At 43.0% G+C, this 23,271-nt stretch overlaps 2 protein-coding genes across 2 annotated transcripts in view; one reads left to right on the top strand and one right to left on the bottom strand.

Moving 5' to 3' along the window:
• Positions 1-12,154, bottom strand: part of MED19 (mediator complex subunit 19) — a 17,952-nt gene extending 5,798 nt beyond the window's left edge. The window contains exons 1-3 of the mRNA XM_068255547.1: positions 11,561-12,154; positions 8,292-8,414; positions 479-612 (exon numbers count right to left, since the gene is read on the bottom strand). Of these exons, the coding sequence (XP_068111648.1) occupies positions 479-612; positions 8,292-8,414; positions 11,561-11,810 (507 nt within the window). The 5' untranslated portion in view covers positions 11,811-12,154. The remainder of the gene's footprint in view (positions 1-478; positions 613-8,291; positions 8,415-11,560) is intronic.
• On the top strand, positions 11,574-23,271 carry TMX2 (thioredoxin related transmembrane protein 2). The gene is made up of 8 exons (XM_068255546.1): positions 11,574-12,580; positions 14,515-14,575; positions 17,728-17,841; positions 17,939-18,015; positions 18,738-18,844; positions 19,484-19,549; positions 20,480-20,609; positions 21,567-23,271. The coding sequence occupies exons 1-8, from the start codon at positions 12,392-12,394 to the stop codon at positions 21,702-21,704; spliced, it is 882 nt and encodes a 293-aa protein (XP_068111647.1). The 5' UTR covers positions 11,574-12,391; the 3' UTR covers positions 21,705-23,271.

The following is a 23,271-nucleotide window of genomic DNA, read 5'->3' as shown; positions in this document are numbered from 1 at the left end:
ATTAGGAAAGTTTGTTTATATTTGTTATCCTGTGGAGAGGTGAGAATCTATAGGTGCGTACACATGCCGGATTTTTCCAAACGACCGGTCGTTTGGACGTCAAATCGGGCGTGTGCACAAACGGTCGTTCAGCTGATAAGACTGGATTTGACCGATCCACCAAGCGGATCCGTCAAAACCAGTCTTATCAGCTGAACGACCGTTTGTACACACGCCTGTTTTGACGTCCAAACGACCAGTCATTCAAACGTCCGGTCGCTTGGAAAAGTCTGACGTGTGTACGCACCTTATGAGTTGATATCCTAGAATACAACTATTTGAGTGATTACAAATGCTGCAGCAACCAGATAGTACCCATTCCCTAGCTTGTCAGCTTAACAACACGCTAAACACAAAATTCAGCCCTTCCTGTGACAGCAGCCTTAATAATGGATCAGCCGGTTGCTGCCTTGCAATGCCTATCTGCAGAGAGTCTCACCGGGCCAGCGTGGAGTCGGAACCCTGTCAGTAGTGCTCCAGTTAAAGGTGTGAAGGAGTTTCCACAAATTGGAGGCTTTTCAATTAGAGAGCGAAGACTGCTGTTGTCTTGAGAGCCAGGGGTATCGATCATACCTGAAAAAAAATATTAAAATTGTAAAATATTAAAAGAGGGTGTTTCACTTCATATAAGGACTGATCAAACCTTTATTCATCTAAAACTTAAATTTCATTAAAAAAGCTAAAACAAATACAAAAGACAACACTTACCTTCGGTAAAGTCTTTTCCAGTAGTCCAGGGGACAGCACCCCTCCTCTGAGACTTGTCTCCCTCCCACTTCTGGACAGGAAGCTATTAATAAAATAAATTTGCATAATGGACAGCAGACATAAATACAAGCCACTCACAGATGTTCTCCAGTAAGTAAAAAAGATGACCCGGACTCACCGTACTGTGCTTGCATAATTTCTTTTCTTAATAGATCCCACATAGGGTGGGAAGTAGGGGTGCTGTCCCCTGGACTACTGGAAAAGACTTTACCGAAGGTAAGTGTTGTCTTTCCCAGAACGTCCCTGGGACAGCACCCCTCCTCTGAGACGATGAACAAGATGAATAACTAGGGTGGGACTACTGCCTGTAGAACTTTTCTACCAAAAGACAGATCACCACTTGTCAAAAGATTAAGTCTATAATGTTTTACAAATGTGTTTTGGCTGGACCAGGTAGCCGCTCTGCAAATCTGCTCGATGGAAGCCCCAGCCCTCTCTGCCCAGGATGTCGAGACACTTCTTGTAGAGTGAGCCTTGACAGATGTTGGTACAGTCTTTCCTTGCGACTGATAGGCTGTGGAAATAGCTTGTCTTATCCATCTGGCAATAGCAGTTTTAGATGCACGTAAACCTCTATTTTTTCCTCCAAAAAGTATGAATAGAGCATCCGTTCTTCTCCAAGTTTTGGATCTATCCAGATAGTGAAGCAAAGATCTCCTGACATCCAGGCAATGTAGACGCTTCTCTTTATCGTTTGACTGATTTTCACAAAAGGAAGGAAGAAAGATTTCTTGCGATCTGTGAAACTTTGAAACTACCTTAGGAAGAAAGGCTATATCTGGGCGTAGAGTAACCTTATCATCCGTGACAACACAATAGGGTGGCCTAATTGATAAAGCTTGCAATTCGCCTACCCTTCTGGCCGACGTAATTGCTATGAGAAATGCGATCTTCAAAGACAACATTCTTTCGGAGATTTGATCCAGAGGTTCAAACGGGGGATCACACATAGCCTGTAATACAATATTCAAATCCCAAGTAGGGGTTTTTGGCCTAACTACAGGTCGTAGTCTTTTCAGGGCCTGGAAAAAACGCACAAAGAATTCTTCCTGAGCCAACTTTCGCTGTAAAAAAACACTAATTGCTGCCGTTTGTACTTTCAAAGTACTAATACTTAAACCTTTTCTAAATCCTGACTGCAGGAATTCCAATACTGAAGTGGATGAATGGATGTCCATCTTTTTATCCCTACACCACTCATTGTATATTCTCCAGGCTTTCTGATATATAACTCTAGTGACCTTCTTGCGACTCTGAATTAAGGTCTCCGAAAGACTATCCGAGAAACCCTTTGCCTTTAAGATGTTCCATTCAGGTTCCATGCAGAGAGATGCATCTGCTGTAGGTTCGGATGGAACGCTGGACCCTGCTGGAGTAAATCCGGACGTTGAGGCAACATTAATGAGCATCTGCTGTTAATCTCTGTAAAAGACTGAACCAAGGTCTCTTTGGCCAAAAGGGAACTATCAGAATTACTCGTGCCTTGTCCTGACAAATTTTGCTGAGAACCCTCGATATCTGGGATAGCGGGGGAAAGGCATACATCTGCTCTGACCCCCAATTCAGCGAGAAAGCGTCTATTGCCCATGGTTTGTCCTGAGGGTACAGAGAGCAGAACTTTGGACATTTTGCGTTTATTCTTCTTGCAAACAGGTCCACAGATGCCTGAGCCCATGTTGAACTGACGATCTGAAACACTTCCAGATTCAGGGACCATTCGTCCTGCCTCAACACAGATCTGCTTAGATAATCCGCTAGATGGTTGCTTGTCCCTTTCAGATGCACTGCTCTGATGGATTTCAGATTGGCCTCGGACCAGTGAAGGATTCTGGACGCCTGTTTTTCTAATAGTTGGCTTCTCGTTCCTCCCTGCCGGTTGATATATGCTACAACGCTGTTGTTGTCTGTGCGTATCAGAACATGACACTGACTGATGTGACTGCTGAAATGGTGTAAACCCTTCCATACAGCCTGTAACTCCTTGCTGTTTGATGATCTCCCCCTCATCAGATTTGACCAAGGACCCTGTGCTGGAAGATCGTCCACATGAGCTCCCCACCCCCAGGAGCTGGCATCCGTTGTCAGAGTCTTTTGTGTTGGAAAGCACCACAGTCGACCTTGTGACAGTCTTACAGGATCTTGCCACCACCTGAGAGATGCTTTCACTGAGTATGGAATTAATACCTTCCTCTCTAGAGAAGCAATGTCCTTGTTCCAATTTCTGAGAATCCATTTTTGAAGAATTCTGGAATGTAACTGACCCCATTGGACTGCTGGAAAGGAGGAGGTTAGTAGTCCTAGGACCGACATGGCTTTCCTCAACCTGATCGAACCCATTGCCTGAAAAGAAATAACAGTATTTAGAATAGCAGATATCTTTCTGTGAGGTAGGTATACTTTCTCATCCACAGTTGAAATAGTCAACCCCAAAAATTCCATAGATTGCCTGGGCTCAATGGAAGACTTGGACCAGTTAATTAGCCACCCTAGAGACTGCAGAAAGTCGAGGGAAAGATCTACCTGTGCTCTTACAGAATCTGCTGAGTCACCCCAAAATAATAAATCATCTAAGTAGGCTAAAACATTTACTGACTTCTGTTCTCAGTGTTCTCAACTCAGTGTTCTCAACACTGCTAATACTTCAGACATAAGCTTTGTGAAAAGCCACGGGGCCGAGGACAGGCCAAAAGGTAATGCGTTAAATTGGAAGTGTCTTACCTCTCCCTGAACGCAGGTGGCAAATCTCAGGAACTGTTGCGATATCAGATTTATCGGGATATGCAAATAAGCGTCTTTCAAGTCTAGTGATGCCAGGAAACAGTTCTTTTGTAACAGATTTACCACTGATTTGATGTTGTCCATTCTGAATTTTCTGTACCTCACGGCCTTGTTCAATATTTTTAGGTTGAGAATAAATCGAAACTCCCCCTGAGGCTTTTTTACCAGAAATATCGGGGAATAATACCCCAGTCCTCTTTGACATGCTGGAACTTCCCTGATTACTCTTTTTTGTAGCAATGCTGAAATTTCCTTTTGTAGGGCCTCTCTCTGTACTCGAGACCTCTGTTCCTGATTTATCCAGAATCTTAGCGGAGGTGGGGATTTGAACTCTATGGTATAACCTTCTAACACAATTGTCTCCATCCATTGATTGTGAGGAAGGAGGTGACGCCACAGCTCGTAGAAGTGGGATAACCTTCCTCTCACTGGTAGCCTGGCGTCATTGTTTAGTTTGTTTTGGATTTTGGGCAAGGTTAGACCTGCCTCTTTGTGGTTTATTGGGCCCCCATCTCCTTCTAGAGGAGGTTTTAGGGTCTGGATCTGGTTTATTAGGGGGGCGAAAGGAACGCCTAGATTGAAAGGGCCTCCTCTTCGCGGGAAAATTTTTCTTCGCATCTGCAGTTCTTTCTAGTGTTTGCTCTAATTTAGAACCGAAAAGGAATTCTCCTTCACATGGTAAACCACATAACTTAGAACGGGAAGAGTTATCCCTCTGCCAAGTTTTCACCCATACCCCACGCCTGGCTGAATTAACCAGGGCCCTGGTTCTGGCTGTTAGCTTTACCGTATCATCCGCCGCATCAGTGAGATAATTGGTGGTATTAAACAACCTAGGGAAGTCTTTAAGAATCTCTTCTCTAGGGACTCCAGCAGCTATCTTATCCTGGGTTTCTGCTAGCCAGGTTCTTAAGGACCTACCCACTGCCGTAGAGGCTACTGAGGGTTTAAATGTTAGGGAAGAAGACTCCCAAGCCCTTCTTAAGAGATTGTCAGTCTTTTTATCAATGGGATCTTTTAAGTTCCCAAAATTTTCAAACTGTAAATCTGTCTTCTTTGATACCCTCGAAAAAGATGGATCGAGCTTGGGAGAATTACCCCAGAATTTTTGGTCTTCCGCAGAAAACGGGTATCTACGACATAAGGAACGGGGCCAAAAGGCCCTCTTCTCTGGATCATCCCACTCCTTCCTAATCATATCTTTTAAAGACCAGAGGCGCCAAAAGAGTAAAAATGTAACAATATTTAAAAATGGGGGGAGATTAATAGTCACGACTCACCACCCATAGAACCAAGAACCAGCATAGGACTCAGTGTTCAGACGAACAAAACAATTTATTGGTACTCCTAGGTGCTACGCGTTTCACGGGACAATCCCGCTTCCTCAGGCAATCAAACAGGAGTGCAAGCTATCCGGGGTCTGGTAAGCGCTGAGAGCTTACCAGACCCCGGATAGCTTGCACTCCTGTTTGATTGCCTGAGGAAGCGGGATTGTCCCGTGAAACGCGTAGCACCTAGGAGTACCAATAAATTGTTTTGTTCGTCTGAACACTGAGTCCTATGCTGGTTCTTGGTTCTATGGGTGGTGAGTCGTGACTATTAATCTCCCCCCATTTTTAAATATTGTTACATTTTTACTCTTTTGGCGCCTCTGGTCTGTATCCTAATAACAAGTGATCCACCTATGGTGGCAAGGATTTCTTCCTGATTTCTGTCTACAGAGAGCGACATCTTATACCTGAGTGGGGTCAGGTACTAATTCTCCCCACTGGCATATGGAGTGGTTGCCTAGGGGCAACCTATGTTTGTGAGTATAACTTTTACTAATCTATAATCCAACTGTTTGAAGATATTGCACAATTTGGGCTCTCGGTCTTTTGTTTTTGTTTTTATTATTGAAGTATATCTTTTAAAGAGGAATGGACTGGGATGAAACAAGTCTGGGGGTCTGACAAGCTCTCGTACATTTGATCCAAGGGCGTCAAAGGTTTCTTTTCAATAGTGATTCCCATGGCAATATGCATATCAGACAATAATTCTTTCATAAGTTCTGGTGAAAAAGCAAATTTCTGATGCGTATCAGATCTATCCACAGTATCCTCAGCGGATATTTCTTCAAAGGAGGAGATTTCTCCCTCCTCCTCAGAAATTTCCGATCCTTCTGACTCCTCACCCCTTTTTCTTTTTGAGCTGAGGGGAGGAGCTGGAACTGCCCGCACAGAGATATCAGTAATAGAGGGGGGCCCCTGAATCTGAACATCGCTATCCTGAGGCACTGAAGCAGAAGTTGAAGCAGAAGCAACAGCAGCAGCAGCAGCAGCAGCAGAAGTAGAGGCTATAGCTGAGTCTTTTATATCCTTTATAGCAGAAGACATCTCTGAACGCATTCACCCCATTAAATCCTTGAAAACAACTGGCGATTCGTCTTTAACAATTTTGTCGGTACAATATTGACATAATTTCCTGGAGGTAGGAGCTGATGAAGATATACGGTTACTACACATAACACATCGTCTTTCTTTGGAGGTTGATGCATGTCTACTCTGAGTGGACTGAGAAGATGACTTGTCTTTATCTTTATCACTCTTGTCAGATTTAGCAGGTTTGGGCTGAAAAATATCAAACAGAAAAAAAGTCATCAGTCCCCTCAGTGTAAACTAACAGCAGTGTCCGCAAAAGACCATACATTTGCTCACCAGAGAGGGTTCAGGGCCAGACTCTGCAGAGTGCAGATTAGAAAGGCCTGCGGCGTCCTCCATGGTCACCAGCAGCATTGAGACCATAAAACAATTTTTGGGCTTAAAAACCCTACCCTCACCTCCAGCTCCTCCTCCTTGATGATTCTCAGCTGGTCCGCACTTCTCCGCATCAGCTCCTCCAATCACCGCCGCGTCCTGCACTCAGCCCGGTCACGTGATCTCCGTCATGCGGGACGCCTGCGCATGACGTCACTGCGCCTCCACCGGAACTTCCGGAAAGCGCTCTGCCGTCCATAAATCTTCCGGATTCCGTGGAGAAGCCTCCCATACGCTGGACGCGCGGCACACTGAGTCCCCTGCTCAGCCCGATTTGCCTGCTCCACCGCTGCACCTGACATGGGAGCATAGAGACCTCCCCACCGCCTCCGTCCGGGACAGGAAAAACAACTGGAGAACAGCTGTGAGTGGCTTGTATTTATGTCTGCTGTCCATTATGCAAATTTATTTTATTAATAGCTTCCTGTCCAGAAGTGGGAGGGAGACAAGTCTCATAGGAGGGGTGCTGTCCCAGGGACGTTCTGTCAAATATATTTTTTGACAAGAACCATCTTGTAATTTAAAGTTCCAAAAATGATTTTCTATATGCAGCTAGTTACGACTTAAAAAAAATAAATAAATCAGTACACTATTTGTTCTCTTGCATATGCAAAAGCAAAAATATGTCAGCATCCCGAGGTAGATTTTAAAGCGGACCTAAACCCAGGATCTCTCTGCTCTAAAAGATAAGCAAGTGTAATAATCTTTACAGAAAAACATGAAAAACATTTGTTACAGCTTACAGAGCTCCTCAGAGAAGCTTCAGTGTACTTATTTCCTGGTTTCATGGAAGCACATACAGGGTTAAACCCCTGTGTTTACATATAGCTTGTGTAAACGGCACACCTGCGCTGTTGCTTTCACTTAAGATATGATGCTTCTGGCGCATCGTGTCAGGTATGAAATGTCCCTAAACCTCACTGATAAAGCGTTACAGCCATAAAACAATTTCCTGGCTAAAAGAAATGGCTTCTGAGAGCAGGAAAGAGACAATTGTTTATCTCATCAGTTTATTTTCACTATCTTTAAGCCTCATACACATGCTAGCGGGTTTTTGGCCAAGGCAGCCTGCTAAAAGTCTAACGTGCAGACTTGACAAAGTGCAGGATTTTCTCTGCCGAGTGCATTGTTCTTTTCCTTATTCCTCCTGCTGGAAGCTGCTGCATCATACACTGCTCCGCTCTCCATAGCAAGAGACTCGCGACTTGTTTGCATGGCACTTGGCCCAAATGGTCACTTGAGGTACTGAGTCCCAACTGGTGCGGGCAACATTCCTCACACATGTGTACACACCTTTAGGCCTTGTTCACATTATAAATCGCCAGCGCTATCTCAAGAGCTGAACGATTTATGCTGTGATTTTTGATGAGCTTTGCCCAGCGATTTGCGCTTAGAAAAGCGCTTTTGTTTAGCAATTTTTTTTCACTTTCTGACGTCAGCCAAGAAGTAAACTCTTTAACCCGGAAATGAATAAATACAATGTATATATTCATAGAAGCGCTGGGGAAATCGCTATACAAAGCGCTTCTTCAAGCACTTTGCGATTTCCCTATACTTTCCATTGAGCCAAAGCGCTCAGAAAAATGTACATGTAGCACGTTTTCGATTTTAGTAAAATCGAAACGCGCTCATGTGAACACTGTCATAAGGAATCATTGCACAAGCGTTTTTGGGGTGATTTCTAAAATCACCAGCGCTTAAAAACCCCCGCAAACGCTCATAGTGTAAACGAGCCCTTAGTGTAGGGGTACCTTAACATGAAGAACAGTAGCAATCCCCACAATACACTAAACTGCAATCGATGTTAAAAAAAACAAACTAAAAGATCAAACAACTCTGTAGAAAGTAATACATTTGTCCATAGTATAAATTACTCATAGCATATACCACACTAACGTTTTCTCATCTCACCTGGAAGGTCTGGTAGAAAGTTGCTGAGCTTTTCTTTCACTTTTTTACCACAGAATTTGCTGAATGAATGTTCCAGATTATAATGCAGTATGAGGTTGACACTGCCTGTGAGGTCCGAAAGTCCTGAAAATAAGAAGGAAAAAGGCAGATGTCAAGAAAATCAAACAAGCACAAGCTCAACCACACAGCTGCAACACAGAGATTCATTTCAAGAGAAGGTCAATGAGATACACTGGATGTACTCGTGTAGAGGCCTACCCTCACACTTTTAACCACCTCCCTCCCCAATTTTTTTTTTTATTGATTTGAGTACAAGCCGAGGCTAGGAAATACAGGTGACATAAAGACAGATAAGGAAAACTGGAGCAATTCTGGTGTGGCCGGGCTGGGGAGCGTGTCATTATCTAGTAATAACTTGAGTATAAGCCCACCCTTTTTGGTCTCAAAAACTCAGCTCTTGCATATATACAGTAATTATGAGTTGATGCAGGATTATGCAAATATTATATGCAAATGTATGCAGCATGAAAACTGACCAAATGAATTCTATTTTATCACTTTCATTGCAAGTGTTCATATTGGTAAAACAATTACTACTGTGCCATTAAGGAGTAATTGATCATTTGCCAGACTGCATTGCTAGTGGATTGTGGATGGTCACCTTTCAGTTTTGCTCTTAGAGCAGCTTACCTTACCTGAATCAGTGCTCACAATTGGTAACAATTTCAGTATATCCAGCTCCCTGCCCACATTCTCAGAGTGAATGTGGATGAGAAAGACCATAACATTGTAAAATATAAAAGGTGCATAAACATCACTCATCTGGATCAACCTCAGTCCTCTCTGGCAACATGCCTCATATGGGTGTACGAGGCTTAAAGAGAACCTAAACTGAGAAGGATATGGATTTTTCCTTTTAAAAGTAATACCAGTTGCCTGACTCTCCTACTGCTCCTGTGTCTCTAATACTTCCAGCCACAGCCCCTCAACAAGCATGCAGATCAGGTGCTCGGACTGAAGTCAGACTGCAGTGTTCTCCCCAGGCTCTTTTAGCCGGGTGCTCCACCCGGCTAGATTTGGTGACCACCCGGCTGTCATCAGCTCACATCCTTACCTCCTCCTATGCTGTAAGCACAGTTGCCCTGCATTTTCAACTCGCCCCACCCGGCTACTATTTCATGCCACCCGGCTACTATTTCATGCCACCCGGCTGGAAAAAAATTCTGGGGAGAACACTGGACTGGATTAGCTGCATGCTTGTTTCAGGTGTGTGATTTGGCCGCTACTACAGCCTTAGGGCCCTTTTCCACTAGAGCGATTGTGATTGCTGAATCGCAAAATCGCAAATCGCTAGTGATTTTTAAATCGCTAGAGTTGTTACTTTATCATAGAAATCACGAGAAGTATTTTCCACTACAGGGATTCGATTTGGAAATCGCTAATCACAAATCGCAATCGCTTGCTGGAGCGATTTTTACAATGATAATGCAATGCAAATGAAAATCACAAATCGCATAACAGAATAAATGAAAAATCGCAATCGCAATCGCTGGCGTTTGTGATTTGTGATTGTGATTGCTAGTGGAAAAGGGCCCTCAGAGATCAGCAGGACTGCCAGGCAACTGGTATTGTTTAAAAGGAAAAATCCATAGCCTTCTCAGTTTAGGTTCCCTTTAAGAGAATCAGTGTGTTCCTCTGGCTCCAGCCAGAACTACAGAGGCTATGTGCATTAGCATTTGTATCGATCAAGGACACAAGATGCCATGCCAGCACCTATGCTTTACTGCCCAACCTGGCTGACCCAGAAGAGGCTGCGGGGGGCATTTAGGTGGGAATGAATGTGGAAGGAGGAGAATGAGGGAGCAGTGGGCATGAGGACTGCTTCCTATACATGCATGCTCCCCTCATTTTTACATTTTTTTTATTTTACTTCAGCTCTGGTATCCTTTAAGAAACAAACAATAAATATATATCTTTAAAATCCATCATTTGAAAGATGATGCAAGTTGAAAACATCAAACAGAATCCAATAAAATATGGCAATTTCCATTACCATTCCTCAATGACAGCAAAGAAAATCTATAGTATAGCCCATCTGTGGCCTGCATACCAGAAGTACACAGATCAACATTATGGAAAATCTCATGTATAAAGTTACTCTACATCCTTTTGCATCCTTCTCACAACAATGTGATCATGTTAACTAGTTTGCAATAAATAGGGAACCCAGCAGGATAAACTATGCACGCTACCAACCAGATAGGTTTAGTAAAGTTGCAGAAGCTGTCGCCCAAGAAAGCACTGTGCCAAGAGACCGAAGGTCCTGTTGTGCAACTTTAGTGCTTCCCGCTGGGTACAAACTACTGGACGTGAACAAAATCCCATAAGCAGAAAGCAGCCGTTGGTCTACCCTGCCTCTACTCACCTAGACTATTGCCGAATTATTTGCCACAAGAACAGACCTACCATGAAATGGAACCGGCAAAATCTAGGGGGCTACCATGAAATGGAACCGGCAAAATCTCGAGGGCAGCATTCCTGGTACACTCACTACCTTCCTCATTCAACCTGTGGCACCTGCCGCAACAAATCAGATGGGGTTTTGGCACCAGAGCGGACAATCACAGCTGCCCGCTGCTCTTTTTGATAACTGGTGCCGATGGTCTCATGGGCGGGACCACATCACCATCATTGAGCCAATCACTGCACTTGATCAATAGCAGAGACAACTGCACCAGTAATCAAAAAGAGCAGCATGAGACTGTGATTAACCAGTCTGGTTCCACCAGCACCCCAACCTGGTTGGTTATGTGTCAAAGTTTTCCCTCTGAATGGCCATCATGATCTCTTGCCAGAGATAGGGTATATATATTATGAGGGGTGGGGGTGACTTGTCCTCCAAAGATTGTTTCATGCAGCATAAATTATTTGCCAACATAACATGGTGAAAAACTCTGGCAAGCAGTCTTTGATCACAAACAAATTATGTCATCAGCCAACACATGACAGGCTAGGAGCACTCCTCATGCAATGCTGTCAGATCAATGGGCAGAGGTGCTGCCAGTCCCCACAAACGAGTTTGCTGAACATCCTAATAGTCAAGTGCGATTCTTTGTGATCACACATTGTTTTGCATGACAGACCTGTCTGTGTCAGACAATGCTTCTGTCAGCTGCAGCAAAGGCATGCTCATAGCTTCACTTCTGCTGGTTATCCGCAGCCTCAGCAGCTCATGACACATAATGACCGGCAGCCTTTCCAGCACTTACCTGGCTGTTCTCTCAGCAGATAGAAAGGGCTGGACGACCTCCTCGTCGCATCTTCCCCTCCAGGTACAGCCGAAGCCAGGGAGGGGGGAGGAGGAAGCGGTGGAACCGAGGAGTTTGGGAGACCTGGCACAGACAGCGGCTTCCCCGGCCCAAAGCCGCCGGCTACCACCGCAGGGGCACCCGGGGGACCGGAGGGGAGGGAAGCTGGCGGCTCAGAGGGAACGAAGAGAGAGGGGAAACCCTCCATCATCCCACACGAACAGCCAGCCAGCCAATCACATACTTCCTTTTTCCTGCCGTTCACCAAGGGGATCGCATAGGTAACGCCCAACTCTTTTCGCTATAGTTGCATTTGATTGGCTCGTTGGACTGCGGCTGCGGGGAACGTTCCTTATTCCCCAATATACACAACCAATGGTGTCGGGATGCCCTAGATTGTTAGCGTAGCCTTAACGTCATAACGTAACCGCGTTACTCTTGCGCAATAGAACTTAGCTTAAGGCCCGCCCACCTATTCCATCACTTCACATTTTGCTAATTATAGCACAAGGGAGACGGAGTAAAACTCCAAAACAACAGCCATCTCGCCTATCTTCTGCGCTTACTGATTTGGCCACGGTGATTGGGTCGACAAGGTAAGAGGGTAGTGACGTTCCAACTGCGCTTGCCATGATTGGCTGAGTCGTTACGCATCTTTCCTAAGGCGGTGTTCATAGGATAACGTGCGTAAGGGGGCGTGGCTTTGGAATGTGATTCGTCTGATTGGCTGTTGACCTTGTTTGGCGATTCGTTAGGCATATTCCTGGCTGGAAATAAAGTGCTGCAGGTACCATGGCGGTGATCGCTCCGCTGTTAGCGCTTATCTATGCAGCGCCTGGATTGTGGCGATGGATCTCTCAGCCGTACTACTTGCTGTCTGCGCTGCTCTCCGCCTCCTTCCTGCTTGTAAGGAAGATCCCGCCGGTGTGCACTGCGCTGCCCAGCCAGAGGGAGGACGGCAACCCCTGTGACTTTGACTGGGTGAGTGTGCTGCAGGGAAGGTGAGGGGGGAGAGGAGGGACTCCTTCTCTTTGGGCCCTAGCCAGTTATTCAGGTTTGCTGCATCCTATGCTGGAAGGTGACCTGCTGCCATACAGGATCATGTCTGGTACACACCATACAATTTTTGGTCGACTCAATAATTTTACAACGGGTCTGATAAGGTTTTTCATTGATTTTGTACAGGTGTGATCGGTAACTAATCAATCACGGATCAAATTGCATGCTGTGCACCTGGGTGACTATACACCATGCAAATTTCTGATCGAGAAAATATCAGACCTGCTGAATATTATCTATCAAAATGCTGGTGGCTGTTCCACCTGGTGTACTTTTCTTTTTCAATATTTTTTATTGGAATTTCCAAAGAATTTTAACAATATGCCAAGACATATTAAAACAATATAAAAATAAACTTACTTTTTACATTACAGCAGTCCAATGAGAAATATACTGTTGATTTTTCAAATATACATTCAGTTTCAGTTATACATAAACAGTGTATAATAACTTTCCCTTATAAATCAATGGCTAGTATCTCTTAAGATGATTGCTGAGTTTAGTATACTTGTTGCTATTTAGTTCTTAAAAGGTTAAATATGTGCATCTCTACACGCAAGAATACGCATAAAAATACACATGAGTGCAACCCAATGAGGTTTTACGCATAATAACGCGTGAGCGCGTAAAAAACGGCGTCAAACGCCACTTAAACGCGCGATAACGCGCAAAAATCGCTAAACGCGCAGAAAACGCCTAGTAAACGCATAAAAACCACGTAAATAGCGCGTAAATATGCAAATAGTGCAAATTTCAAGAAAAAAAATGTTTAAATCAATTTTAAACCATAAATTTTTAAAGAAAGGATTGTTTATTTATCTTTGTAGGCCTAATAGCACCTATCTTTCCAAAATAACCTAAATGTCATTTTTGTTATTTTAAACAGTGATCCTGTTAGTTACATTCTAACGAATTCCTAAAATGTATTGTTAATTAAGGTTTAGTAGGAGCAGTACCTCTGGAGAATGGGGGACCTGGTGTACTTTTAATGCATTTTGGATTGATATCCATTCAGAAAAATGAATGGAAATCTGATAGCCATTTGAAAAAAAAATATGCACGTGTATATGCTAGGTTTCTTCAATATATGATTGATATCTGATCTGAAGTGAAAATTGCATGGTGTGTACCCACTGTTAGATCCTTCATAGCATGCTCTGATAACTGGTTTAATGGTGGTTTATTAATGGTTAGTTTTGGTGCCTTCAGACTATTTGTTGTTTTTTCATGATCCTATTTTGGTGTTCTCCCCAGATATTCTTGCCAGCAGGGTGGCATGAGAAAACATTTTTCCCATACAGTGATCAATGGCAGTCTATTGGGCCCCCTCCCTTATACCGCATTACTTGCCAATCTAGTGGTCCCTCCGTTATAGTCTCTCCTGGTGGTCTAGTGTCCCCTCCTGGTGTTTGGTGGTTTCCCCACCTTCCTCCTCAATATAGCTTCCCAGGTTTCTATTGGTTGCTCCTACTGTGCTCCTAGAATATGTAGAGTATCTCTGTCCTGTGCGCTCCTGTGTTCTGAGCTCCCCTGGTCCTGTGATTCTCCTCTCAAATGTTTCTGTGTTCTCCATGGCCCAGTGCTTGCTCCCCCATGTCCTGTGACCCTGTCCTTTGTTGCTCTGTTTCTCTGGTCCCTTTTTTTTTTTTCCCCCTCTTCTCCCCTCTTTCCCCTGAAGCATCCAGGAAGTTCATAGAGCTGTGAACAAGTAGGCATGACTTTCCAAACCTCGCATGCCTGGTAAGTAAGCGCTCATGCACATCTTTATTTTTTCATGCATGAGTGCTTCCTTACTTTTACTCCACCAGAGCCCTCATGAGGTTGGGTAATAGCTGCACAATTCTTTTCATCTACAGAGAGAAGTGGAGATTTTGATGTTCCTCAGTGCAATTGTCATGATGAAGAACAGGCGAAGCAGTAAGTATATTTAACAGCACACTTGATTGGAGCACTCAGCGTTTTCCATGACCTCCAGTGGGCCACTGCACACACAGAAGCTTCTGGGCCGGCTGGTGTAGACGTGGTGGATCCAGGAAACTTGGCTTGGCTTTGTGTTTAATTGGGTGGAAAGATTTGGAACTCCTTGCATGGGTCATAGATTGCCATTGTGAGGATTGCTAAATGGCTGTGGAGTCTGAGTCGGAGCAACGTTTGGGTACCTAGAGTTGGTGGTTTCCCAAACTGTGGAGTTGGTACACAAATCATCCAACTCCTCAGTCCTGTATTATTGCCACTTTAGTGCACCTGTAGAATCAAAACAAAGTTTTTAACTTAAAGCGGTTTAACACCCAGCATTACAACTTTGCTTTAAAAGATTGCTTACAGCTTACAAACTATTATGCCAGATTTTTTTTTTAAGCAGAAATTCACTGAATGGGTTAAACATGACATTTTAGTGTTGGATTTAACTAGGAATCCGCATCCATTCTTATCTGTAGTTACAAAATGTATCTTTATTTGGAATACAAATAGACCTTTGAAAAGCCTGCCGGGGAAGCCCTCTTTGTTCTCTCAGAGCAGTGTTTGTTTGTTACATTGTAGATAGATACATTTGTAACTAAACAAGCAAGCACAAGGAGCATTTCTAGCTAAATGCAGCACTAAAATGTCATGTTTAATCCATTCAGTGAATTTCTGCTAAAAAAAAAATCTGGCATAATAGTTTATAAGCTGTAAGCAATCTTTTAAAGCAAAGTTGAAATGCTGGGTGTTAGACCACTTTAAATTAAAAAAGAAAAAACAAAGTCCATAGGTTTCCGATATATTTTTTTTTTTTTTGTACCCCACTGGTTTTTGCACTGGGTCCCTTGATTCTTTAGTGTGACTGGATGAGTCTGTTTTGGGCATGCGTGAGTAAGGTCTACTCATGCCTAGCAGAACAAATGTGCTTGTGTACTGAGGGGGGAAAAAACCTATGCACGAGTCCCTTAGTTCTACTTGGCAGTACAGACACTGGGTCAAATACCTAGAGAGAGTCTCTGCCTTGGATTTTTTTTTTTTTTGGCTGGCTTACACTTGTACATGCAGGCATTGAAGTGTTGAAGAGAACCTGAGGTGGGTTCTAAGAATGCTATCAGGATACGGAGGCTGGGTCTGCATATGATACTGAGCCTCTGTTGCTATACTGCTTCCCCCCCCCCCCCCCCGCTCTCAGCTATGCCCCCATAAATCATACACCGTGCTAGCAATACGCAGCGTGTCGCCAGCAGGCGGTTTACATCTGTACTTGCCAGTCTCGCCGCTCCCCTGCCTCCTAAGTCGCCGCTCCCTGCCTGCGTCCCTTCCCTCCCCGCTGATTGGAGGGAAAGGGTGGGGAGAAGCGACTTAGAGGAGTTGGGGGAGCAGCGAGGACAAGTACAGATGTAAACAGCCTGCTGCGACACGCTGCGTGTCGCTAGCACAGCGTATGATTTATGGGGGCATAGCAGAGGGGGGCTGGGGGGAAGCAGTATAGCAACAGAGGCTCAGTATTATATGCAGACCCAGCCTCTGTGCGCTATTAGGATTCTTAGAACCCACCTCGGGTTCTCTTTAATAGAATCCACAGTGTTAGACAAGCAGCAGATGTTGTAATTGAGTAGTTTGAATAAGTAACAATCAGCCAGCTGTGCCGCAATAAACATAAGTTGCTTATCGGAGATGATCCCTTTACTAACTGCTGGTGATCCCTTCACTAACTACTGGAAAGCATTAGGTTAAAATTTTACATAGTCAAATGCGTAACAGACAATGGCACAAGACAGGAACTTTCATTCAGTAATGACAAAGATGACAAATTATGCTAAAATATACCATGTTTTATGCACCTAGGTGTAGCCAGTAGTAGGTGGTTGCATCATAGGTAGCCAGGGATAGGTGTAGTAGGTGGCCGCAGCATAGGTAGCTAGTAGTAGGTGGTCACAGCAAAGGCAGCCAGTAGTAGGTAGCCACAGCATAGGTAGCCAGGATAGGTGCCTGCAGTATAGACAGCCAAGAAGGATGCAACTCCGGGAAGGGGGGGGGGGGGGGTACAAAAACTCTGTCTGGCATGCTGTACTGGCTTCAGTCTACTTCCAGTTCTTGTGTTCCATTTCCTTGTAACAGTGCCCAGGGAGCACTGTTTCAGGGGAATGGGACGCAAGAACAGGAAGTAGAATGAAGCCAGTACATCGTGCAGGACCTGCCGGCAAGTCTTTATTTATTTATCCACACCGCTCAGTGTTCTCCCCAGAATTTTTTTCCAGGCGGGTGGCATGAAAAAGTAGCCGGGTGGGGCCAGATGAAAATGCAGGGCAACTGTGCTTACAGCATAGGAGGAGGTGAGGGGGTGAGCCGATGACAGCCGGGTGGTCACCAAATCTAGCCGGGTGGAGCACCCGGCTAAAAGAGCCTGGGGAGAACACTGCCGCTACGTTGCCTGCCCCCGAAAACCGGTAAAACGAGATTGTGCATGGTGTGATTACCATGCACACTCAAACCGTGTCATACCGGTATATTGCGGCAACCCTACCTGTGTTGATTTTTTCTTCTGGCCGGATCCATATACTGGAGGGACTCTCAGCCTTGGCCAAGCATCCTGGCATGGAGTCATATGCTACCTGTCTGTCTGTGGACAGGAAGTAAACTGAATGTGAGTACATGTCCTGTGCTCTTTATGCCTGCTATGCATTTGATTATGTAAAATGTTAACCTAATCCTGTCCAGCAGTGAATGGAGGGATAATATCTCACTAGGCTGCTGTTATGGAGACTACCCTGGGGAATATAGGTTTTGTTAGCCCCACTCCTACAAAACACTGTAGCCAGTTTTTTTTACTCGGAATGGCTGCTAGGAGATAGACTTATGTGGGTTTCTGGTGTCACTTGGAACAGTCCAGTAGATGTGGCTAGACAGTTACTGTAATTCTCTGCCTCTGAGGTAAAAATTATTCACTGAGTCTTAACATTATCCCACAAGATACTGTAACTGCCATAAATGGGCAGTATTTACATTTTACAGCATGTAGGTTTTTGAAGTGTAATTTAAACAAGGTTTCAATAGACATTTTGTAACCCCCTAAGCTTTTTTTTTTTTTTTTTCTTTTGTTTCAGTTACAATTGAACAGCATGTCGGAAATATCTTTATGTTCAGTAAAGTTGCCAATACAATCTTGTTTTTCCGCTTGGACCTGCGCATGGGACTTCTCTATGTCACACTGTGCCTGGGTAAGTGTTGTGTACCGGACAAAAACAAGCAGGAATAAACATCCTTTTGGATCTTTTGCCTGCATCTTGTAATATTATTATTTTTTTTCTTTTTCAGTGTTCCTCATGACCTGTAAACCTCCTCTCTATATTGGTCCAGAGCATATCAAGTACTTCAATGACAAAACAATAGAGGTAAATGTGTTTTTGAAACATTTCTTAGTATTACATTTACTTGTAGTGAATATCATACTCTGTACTATGGCTTTAGTTTGTTTTGTTTTCCCACATACTTGCTTTCTCCATTAGATCTGATCCTATAGTGGTCATGCTGCTGCTATTCGGTGTAGTATAAAGCTAATACAGTACATCTATTGCTGGTTTACTGTTCCTACCTGATGAATTGGAAAAATGGCTTTTTTTATTTTTTTTATTGAATTTGTAATCTGTTGCATGGTGGACAATGGTCTTTAGAAAAAGAAAAAAAAATTTGAGGTGAAATTACAGCTGCAGTCTTGTAAGTACCAAAAAAGAGGTTACGGGAACTAATTTGTTCAGGTGACAGGACAGAGGACACCCCTTCAGTTTGTAATTGTAACAGGCTGGTGGATTTTCTCCTGGCTACAGTTAAGGCAATGCTTCCCTTATTAGGATATGTCCTATCGCATCTTTATTGAAGAAAAACTTTGTCCTTTGAAAAAAAGTTCTTGGAGTTTCAATACAATCCTATATTTAGGAACTAGCTGCTATATTGTATCTAGTCATATCATTCTGAAGGTGAAAAACGTGTGTGTGTGTGTGTGTGTGTGTGTGTGTGTGTGTGGTGTTTGTTTTTTTGGGAGAAGCTGAAGTTGTCTTGCCTGCCTTCATTTACATTCTGCAGGTATATAATTTTTTTTTTTTTTTTTTTTTCCTAGGAGGAGATGCAGTCTGACTTTCGGGTCACATGGTTGGTGGAATTCTTTGCCAACTGGTCTTCTGAGTGTCAGTCCTTTGCACCCATTTACGCTGAGCTTTCTTTGAAGTATGTATCAATTTCACTAACTTTTTACTGGGGGGGGGGGGGGGGGTTGGGAGAATTGTGAGAACAGAAATAAGGCAGTTGAGCCTGAATATTTGAGGGCAGGGAATGGCAGTGAATGTAATGGCTACTGGAATGAGAGAAGGCAGAAGGGAGTAAAGCTCTGTACACACCCTTAACCGCTTTAGCCTAAAACAACCGACAGGAATTTTTTTTTCTTTTTTTGAATAGAAAGTGTCCCGATGATGATAGACACTGATTATCGTTCATATACACTCATCCATCCTGGCACATCTGTCCGGACTATAATTGGTATTAGTCATTCTTACCAAATGATGACTAACAATTGCTCAATTCAAAGTACTGACATGTGGCAAATTTTGTACTTCTAGGTCCTTATTGTTATGCTTCCACTATCTGTTAGGCAGACTGTTATGCTGTAGTTCAAATCTAAATGCTCTGATGTCATTCACTTGTTGCTAACCATCGGATCTTTATTTTATAGCACGCTACGTTATTACTGTGTTTTTAGGAGGCCACAACTATAGCCAATGGGTCGGCTGATATACTTTTGCTGGCATTGCATTTTAGAAATTACTATTTGCACATTGCAGCCTTATAAATCATGTTTATACTTTGCAGGTACAACTGTGCTGGACTAAAATTCGGGAAAGTTGACATAGGCCGATATCCTGATGTCAGCACAAGGTAATTTACTTTTTGCAATATACAATACTTGTTTCATTCTGTCTAATATGAAACCATGCTGTCTTAACAAAACTACGATCCTTTCAAACCATTCTTACGTGATGGTGAATTAAATTTAGCAGTAAGTTAGTTCAGTGGGTTGTTGCTACCTTGCTGCTTGTATGTTAATCATTTTTAAACACCTATTCATGTCTATTATCTGACATCAATCTTTACACCCCTGTCTACCAACTTCCTGAATATCTGCAATTCCTGTTTTTATATGCACATGATATTGTAGCAAACTGATGTGTTTTCTGTTAATCCGTGCATTCCATAAAGCTGAATTCCCCCCCCATCCCCCAATATCCATTATCCTTGCTCCCTCTCCAATATAAAATTTAAGCAAAATACAAATTACCTGCTGAACTGAGTTAATGGCTGTCCATCTCTTCCTTGCTGATTTTTCTGAAGGCTGATCTCTTGGGGTCCTTTCACACTTGCTTAGTAATAGGATCGCAACAGTGATGAAGGGTTAGGAGTGTGATGCACACAATACATTTAAAAGTATGCATTGCTTCCACTGTAAATTCACATTTTGTCCTGTAAACTTACAGCAAGCTATGTGTTATTCCAATGGAAAACACTGCACCACACCACTGATGTACCAATAAATTTGGTTGTGATTATTTTCTCAGTTGTGTTGGAACGTAAGGCTGTAGTGTGATAGGAGCCTTAATCCTCCCTGCAGGTGGCTGGGACCTCATACCTTTCCCCATGTGGTGGAAGTGGTCAGTGCTACCCACTCTACCATCACTAATTAAAGCCATACCTCCCTGCTAGGTTTTTTTTTTTTTTTTTTTAATCTTTTTTTTTTTATTCCAAAAAAAAAAGACCAATTTCTTTAACTTTAGGTTTTTTCTTCTTCCCCCTATTTAATTACCTTTTTAGGTATAATGTAAGTACATCACCACTGACCAAGCAGCTGCCTACTCTTATCCTATTTCAAGGTGGTAAAGAGGTAATGCGTCGACCGCAAGTAGATAAAAAGGGACGAGCAGTGTCTTGGACCTTCACACAGGTAATCAGCCTTATTCTGTTACAAGTAACTTGCCAACCACCAAACCGATATTCTCACAGATGAATGTACTGCACTGAAACGTGTGTGTGTGTGTGTGTGGCCTCCTAAGTAGGGAATGGCATTTCTGAAAATGGAATCTCATACAGAAAGTGATGTAGGGCTGATGGCACACTGGTTTAGCATGGGATAGAATAGACTACATAGTTTGAAAGGTTTGTTGTATATACTTTAATAGAAGTCTACTCCAATATTTTACTCTTAAGCTGGAATTTTTTATTGATTAAAGTATAACTCTACCCAGCAAAATTAATGGCTGCACTTGGGGACCAGTAGGGTGTTAAAAACTTCACTGCCTTATGTATTGCAGCCATTAACCCCCTCCTGTTCCTTAAGTGCAACCATTAACTTCTCTAGGTCCCCAAGTACAGCAATAGTTCACTCCCCTTCTTGCAGCCCAGTATTTCGCTGATTCTTTCCTTGATGATTGTTGTGGCCACAACTTTCAGATCTGTTCTTTCTTGGCATTTCCTTTATCATGAAAGTGTCACTTACCACAAGGCAAATTGCGGAAAATGGGAATGTCAGTAATAGTACAGACATTACTCAGTGTGCTGTGTTGCTTGTGACTCGTGTATAAGTCGACCTCTATACTTAGTGAAATTAGTCCTAAATTTCTAACTTATAGTCGAGTAAAATGAGGCTTTATCTTTTTGTCTGGCATTGACTCAATAGAAGTTAAAATTTGATACAGCAGAATTCCTTATAATAATCTTTAAGAGACCTGGCTAGGTAGTTTACGTAGTCAGAATTGGTCAGGGCCTGGGGACAGTTTGTTATAGCCAGAGACTTACTATAACTAAATTGTATCTGCCCTGTTACCTATGGGCCAAATAATCCATGTGTGTGCAATTATTCATCTGGCCTTTTTTTTTTTTTCCCCCTCTTCTTCTCTCTTAGGAAAATGTAATTCGGGAGTTCAATCTAAATGAACTTTACCAGAAGGCAAAAAAGCTTGGTAAACATTCAGAAGAGCCCCAGCAGGAAAACGAGACAGCCGACACACAGAACTCCCTGGAGAGCAAAAAGGACCAATAATCTCTCGCTTGTCCTGATGTAAATAGAAGGAAACTAGCACTCCATTACAGCTTTAGTGGTGGTCTTACTGTTACCGCATCTCATACAGCTTCATGGTACCTTGTGTGGCACTGAAGCAGTTTTAAAATGCTAATTGTGACCATTCTATAGGAGAGTGGATGGCTTAATTGATCTTAGTAACTGTACAAGCTCCCATCCTCCATGTCTTTGACTGGTCCTCAGAAGCAGTTCTGTTAAATGGTTGCTTTTCCATACTATTGTAACGCTCTCCCACTATTTCTTTTCATTCATTACAAGATCTCTAACAATTTGAGCTATGTAGCCCCTCCTCCACATATCTTCCCTTAGTCAACTATTACTGAACAGTGTGGTAATAACCAATCACTAAACATGCAGTGTGAGCATTTCTGGTAGTTAGAATAACCATTTTATCAATTCACTCTAATGTATTAGACTGGGATGTATTTGCTATTTCTCATTTTAAAATTGCAATGAAAAAAGTGAGACTCTGGGAGGAAGAATCTGTTCAAAATGGTAAAATGACTTCTGATATGGAAAGTGATACGATACCCCCCTCCCCCCCCCCTTGTGTCCACCCATAACTCAGCTCTACAGTGTGAGCAATACTTCAGTGTCCATAGCTGTGTTTATAGCAGTTTTCATGCTGGACACACTATAGGGTATTCTTTTTTTAAAGCAAGCCTGAGCTAAACGTTTCCATCACTTGATCTTGTTTTCCAGGCTGTAATAACATTGTTTCACCTTGCTGAATTCTGAAAGGCCTGGTTCACACTGCAAGTTTGTTTTGCACGAGTGATTTGTAAAGCTAATGCAATGCTATGGGTGCTTTATATAAGTTCACATTGCTCAAGTGAGAGCACACAGCATTACATTAGCAAGAGCTTTTAAAATCCCAACTGCTTAGTAAAAGCTCTTGAAGCAGAGTGAACCCGGTCAAAATCATGAGGACTCAGATCTCTTGGGTGACAGTTCAGGAGCAGAGTGCTGTACCGATGCAGCGTTCTACTATAGCAGAGCGACTCATACAGTTTCTGCAGGGCTGGGGGAACATGATGGATTGTCTCTGAGATGACATTCTTTGTGTACGGGGCGGCTACAGGTTTTTTTTAGCTAGGTATACATAGTAAATGATTCTGCTAAGAATCTATCATGTGTATAGCCTGGGACCCACGAAAGTGCTAGTGATTTGTGGTAGCACTTTCTATTCATATTCTAAACCAAGGACATAGTTAACTTTTTTTTTTAAGCCTATAGTGTCCCCTTCTGTTACATCTGCCCTCAGTGTACCACTGGAATAGTTTTTTTTTTTTCTTCTCTTGCTGATACCTTCATAAATGCAGAATTACTAGTGTTATCAATACAAAAATTTCAGATGACTTGTCAGCTAAAGTTATTTCACTGTGCAGTAATTTAAAAAAAAAAAAAGCCCACCCACACAATATTGAGGTTTATGCACCTTATTTTTTTTTTCTTCGCCCCCCCCCCCCCCCCCCCCTCCCCTCTTGGTTTGTGGAAAAATAAAATATTTAATTTTAGGATAAACTTT

This window comes from Hyperolius riggenbachi, chromosome 10, assembly GCF_040937935.1.
Source record: "Hyperolius riggenbachi isolate aHypRig1 chromosome 10, aHypRig1.pri, whole genome shotgun sequence".
Taxonomy (NCBI): domain Eukaryota; kingdom Metazoa; phylum Chordata; class Amphibia; order Anura; family Hyperoliidae; genus Hyperolius; species Hyperolius riggenbachi.
Note: the sequence above shows the minus strand (reverse complement) of the source record. Positions and strands in the feature narration are given on the sequence as shown.

What these genes read in the sequence shown, in the direction of transcription:
- TMX2 (XM_068255546.1), top strand. Translation starts at nt 12,392, where the DNA reads ATGGCGGTGATCGCTCCGCTGTTAGCGCTTATCTATGCAGCGCCTGGA. An exon ending in ACCCCTGTGACTTTGACTGG is followed by an intron (nt 12,581 to 14,514) that starts GTGAGTGTGCTG and finishes TTTCATCTACAG; the next exon opens with AGAGAAGTGGAGATTTTGAT. An exon ending in TACGCTGAGCTTTCTTTGAA is followed by an intron (nt 18,845 to 19,483) that starts GTATGTATCAAT and finishes TATACTTTGCAG; the next exon opens with GTACAACTGTGCTGGACTAA.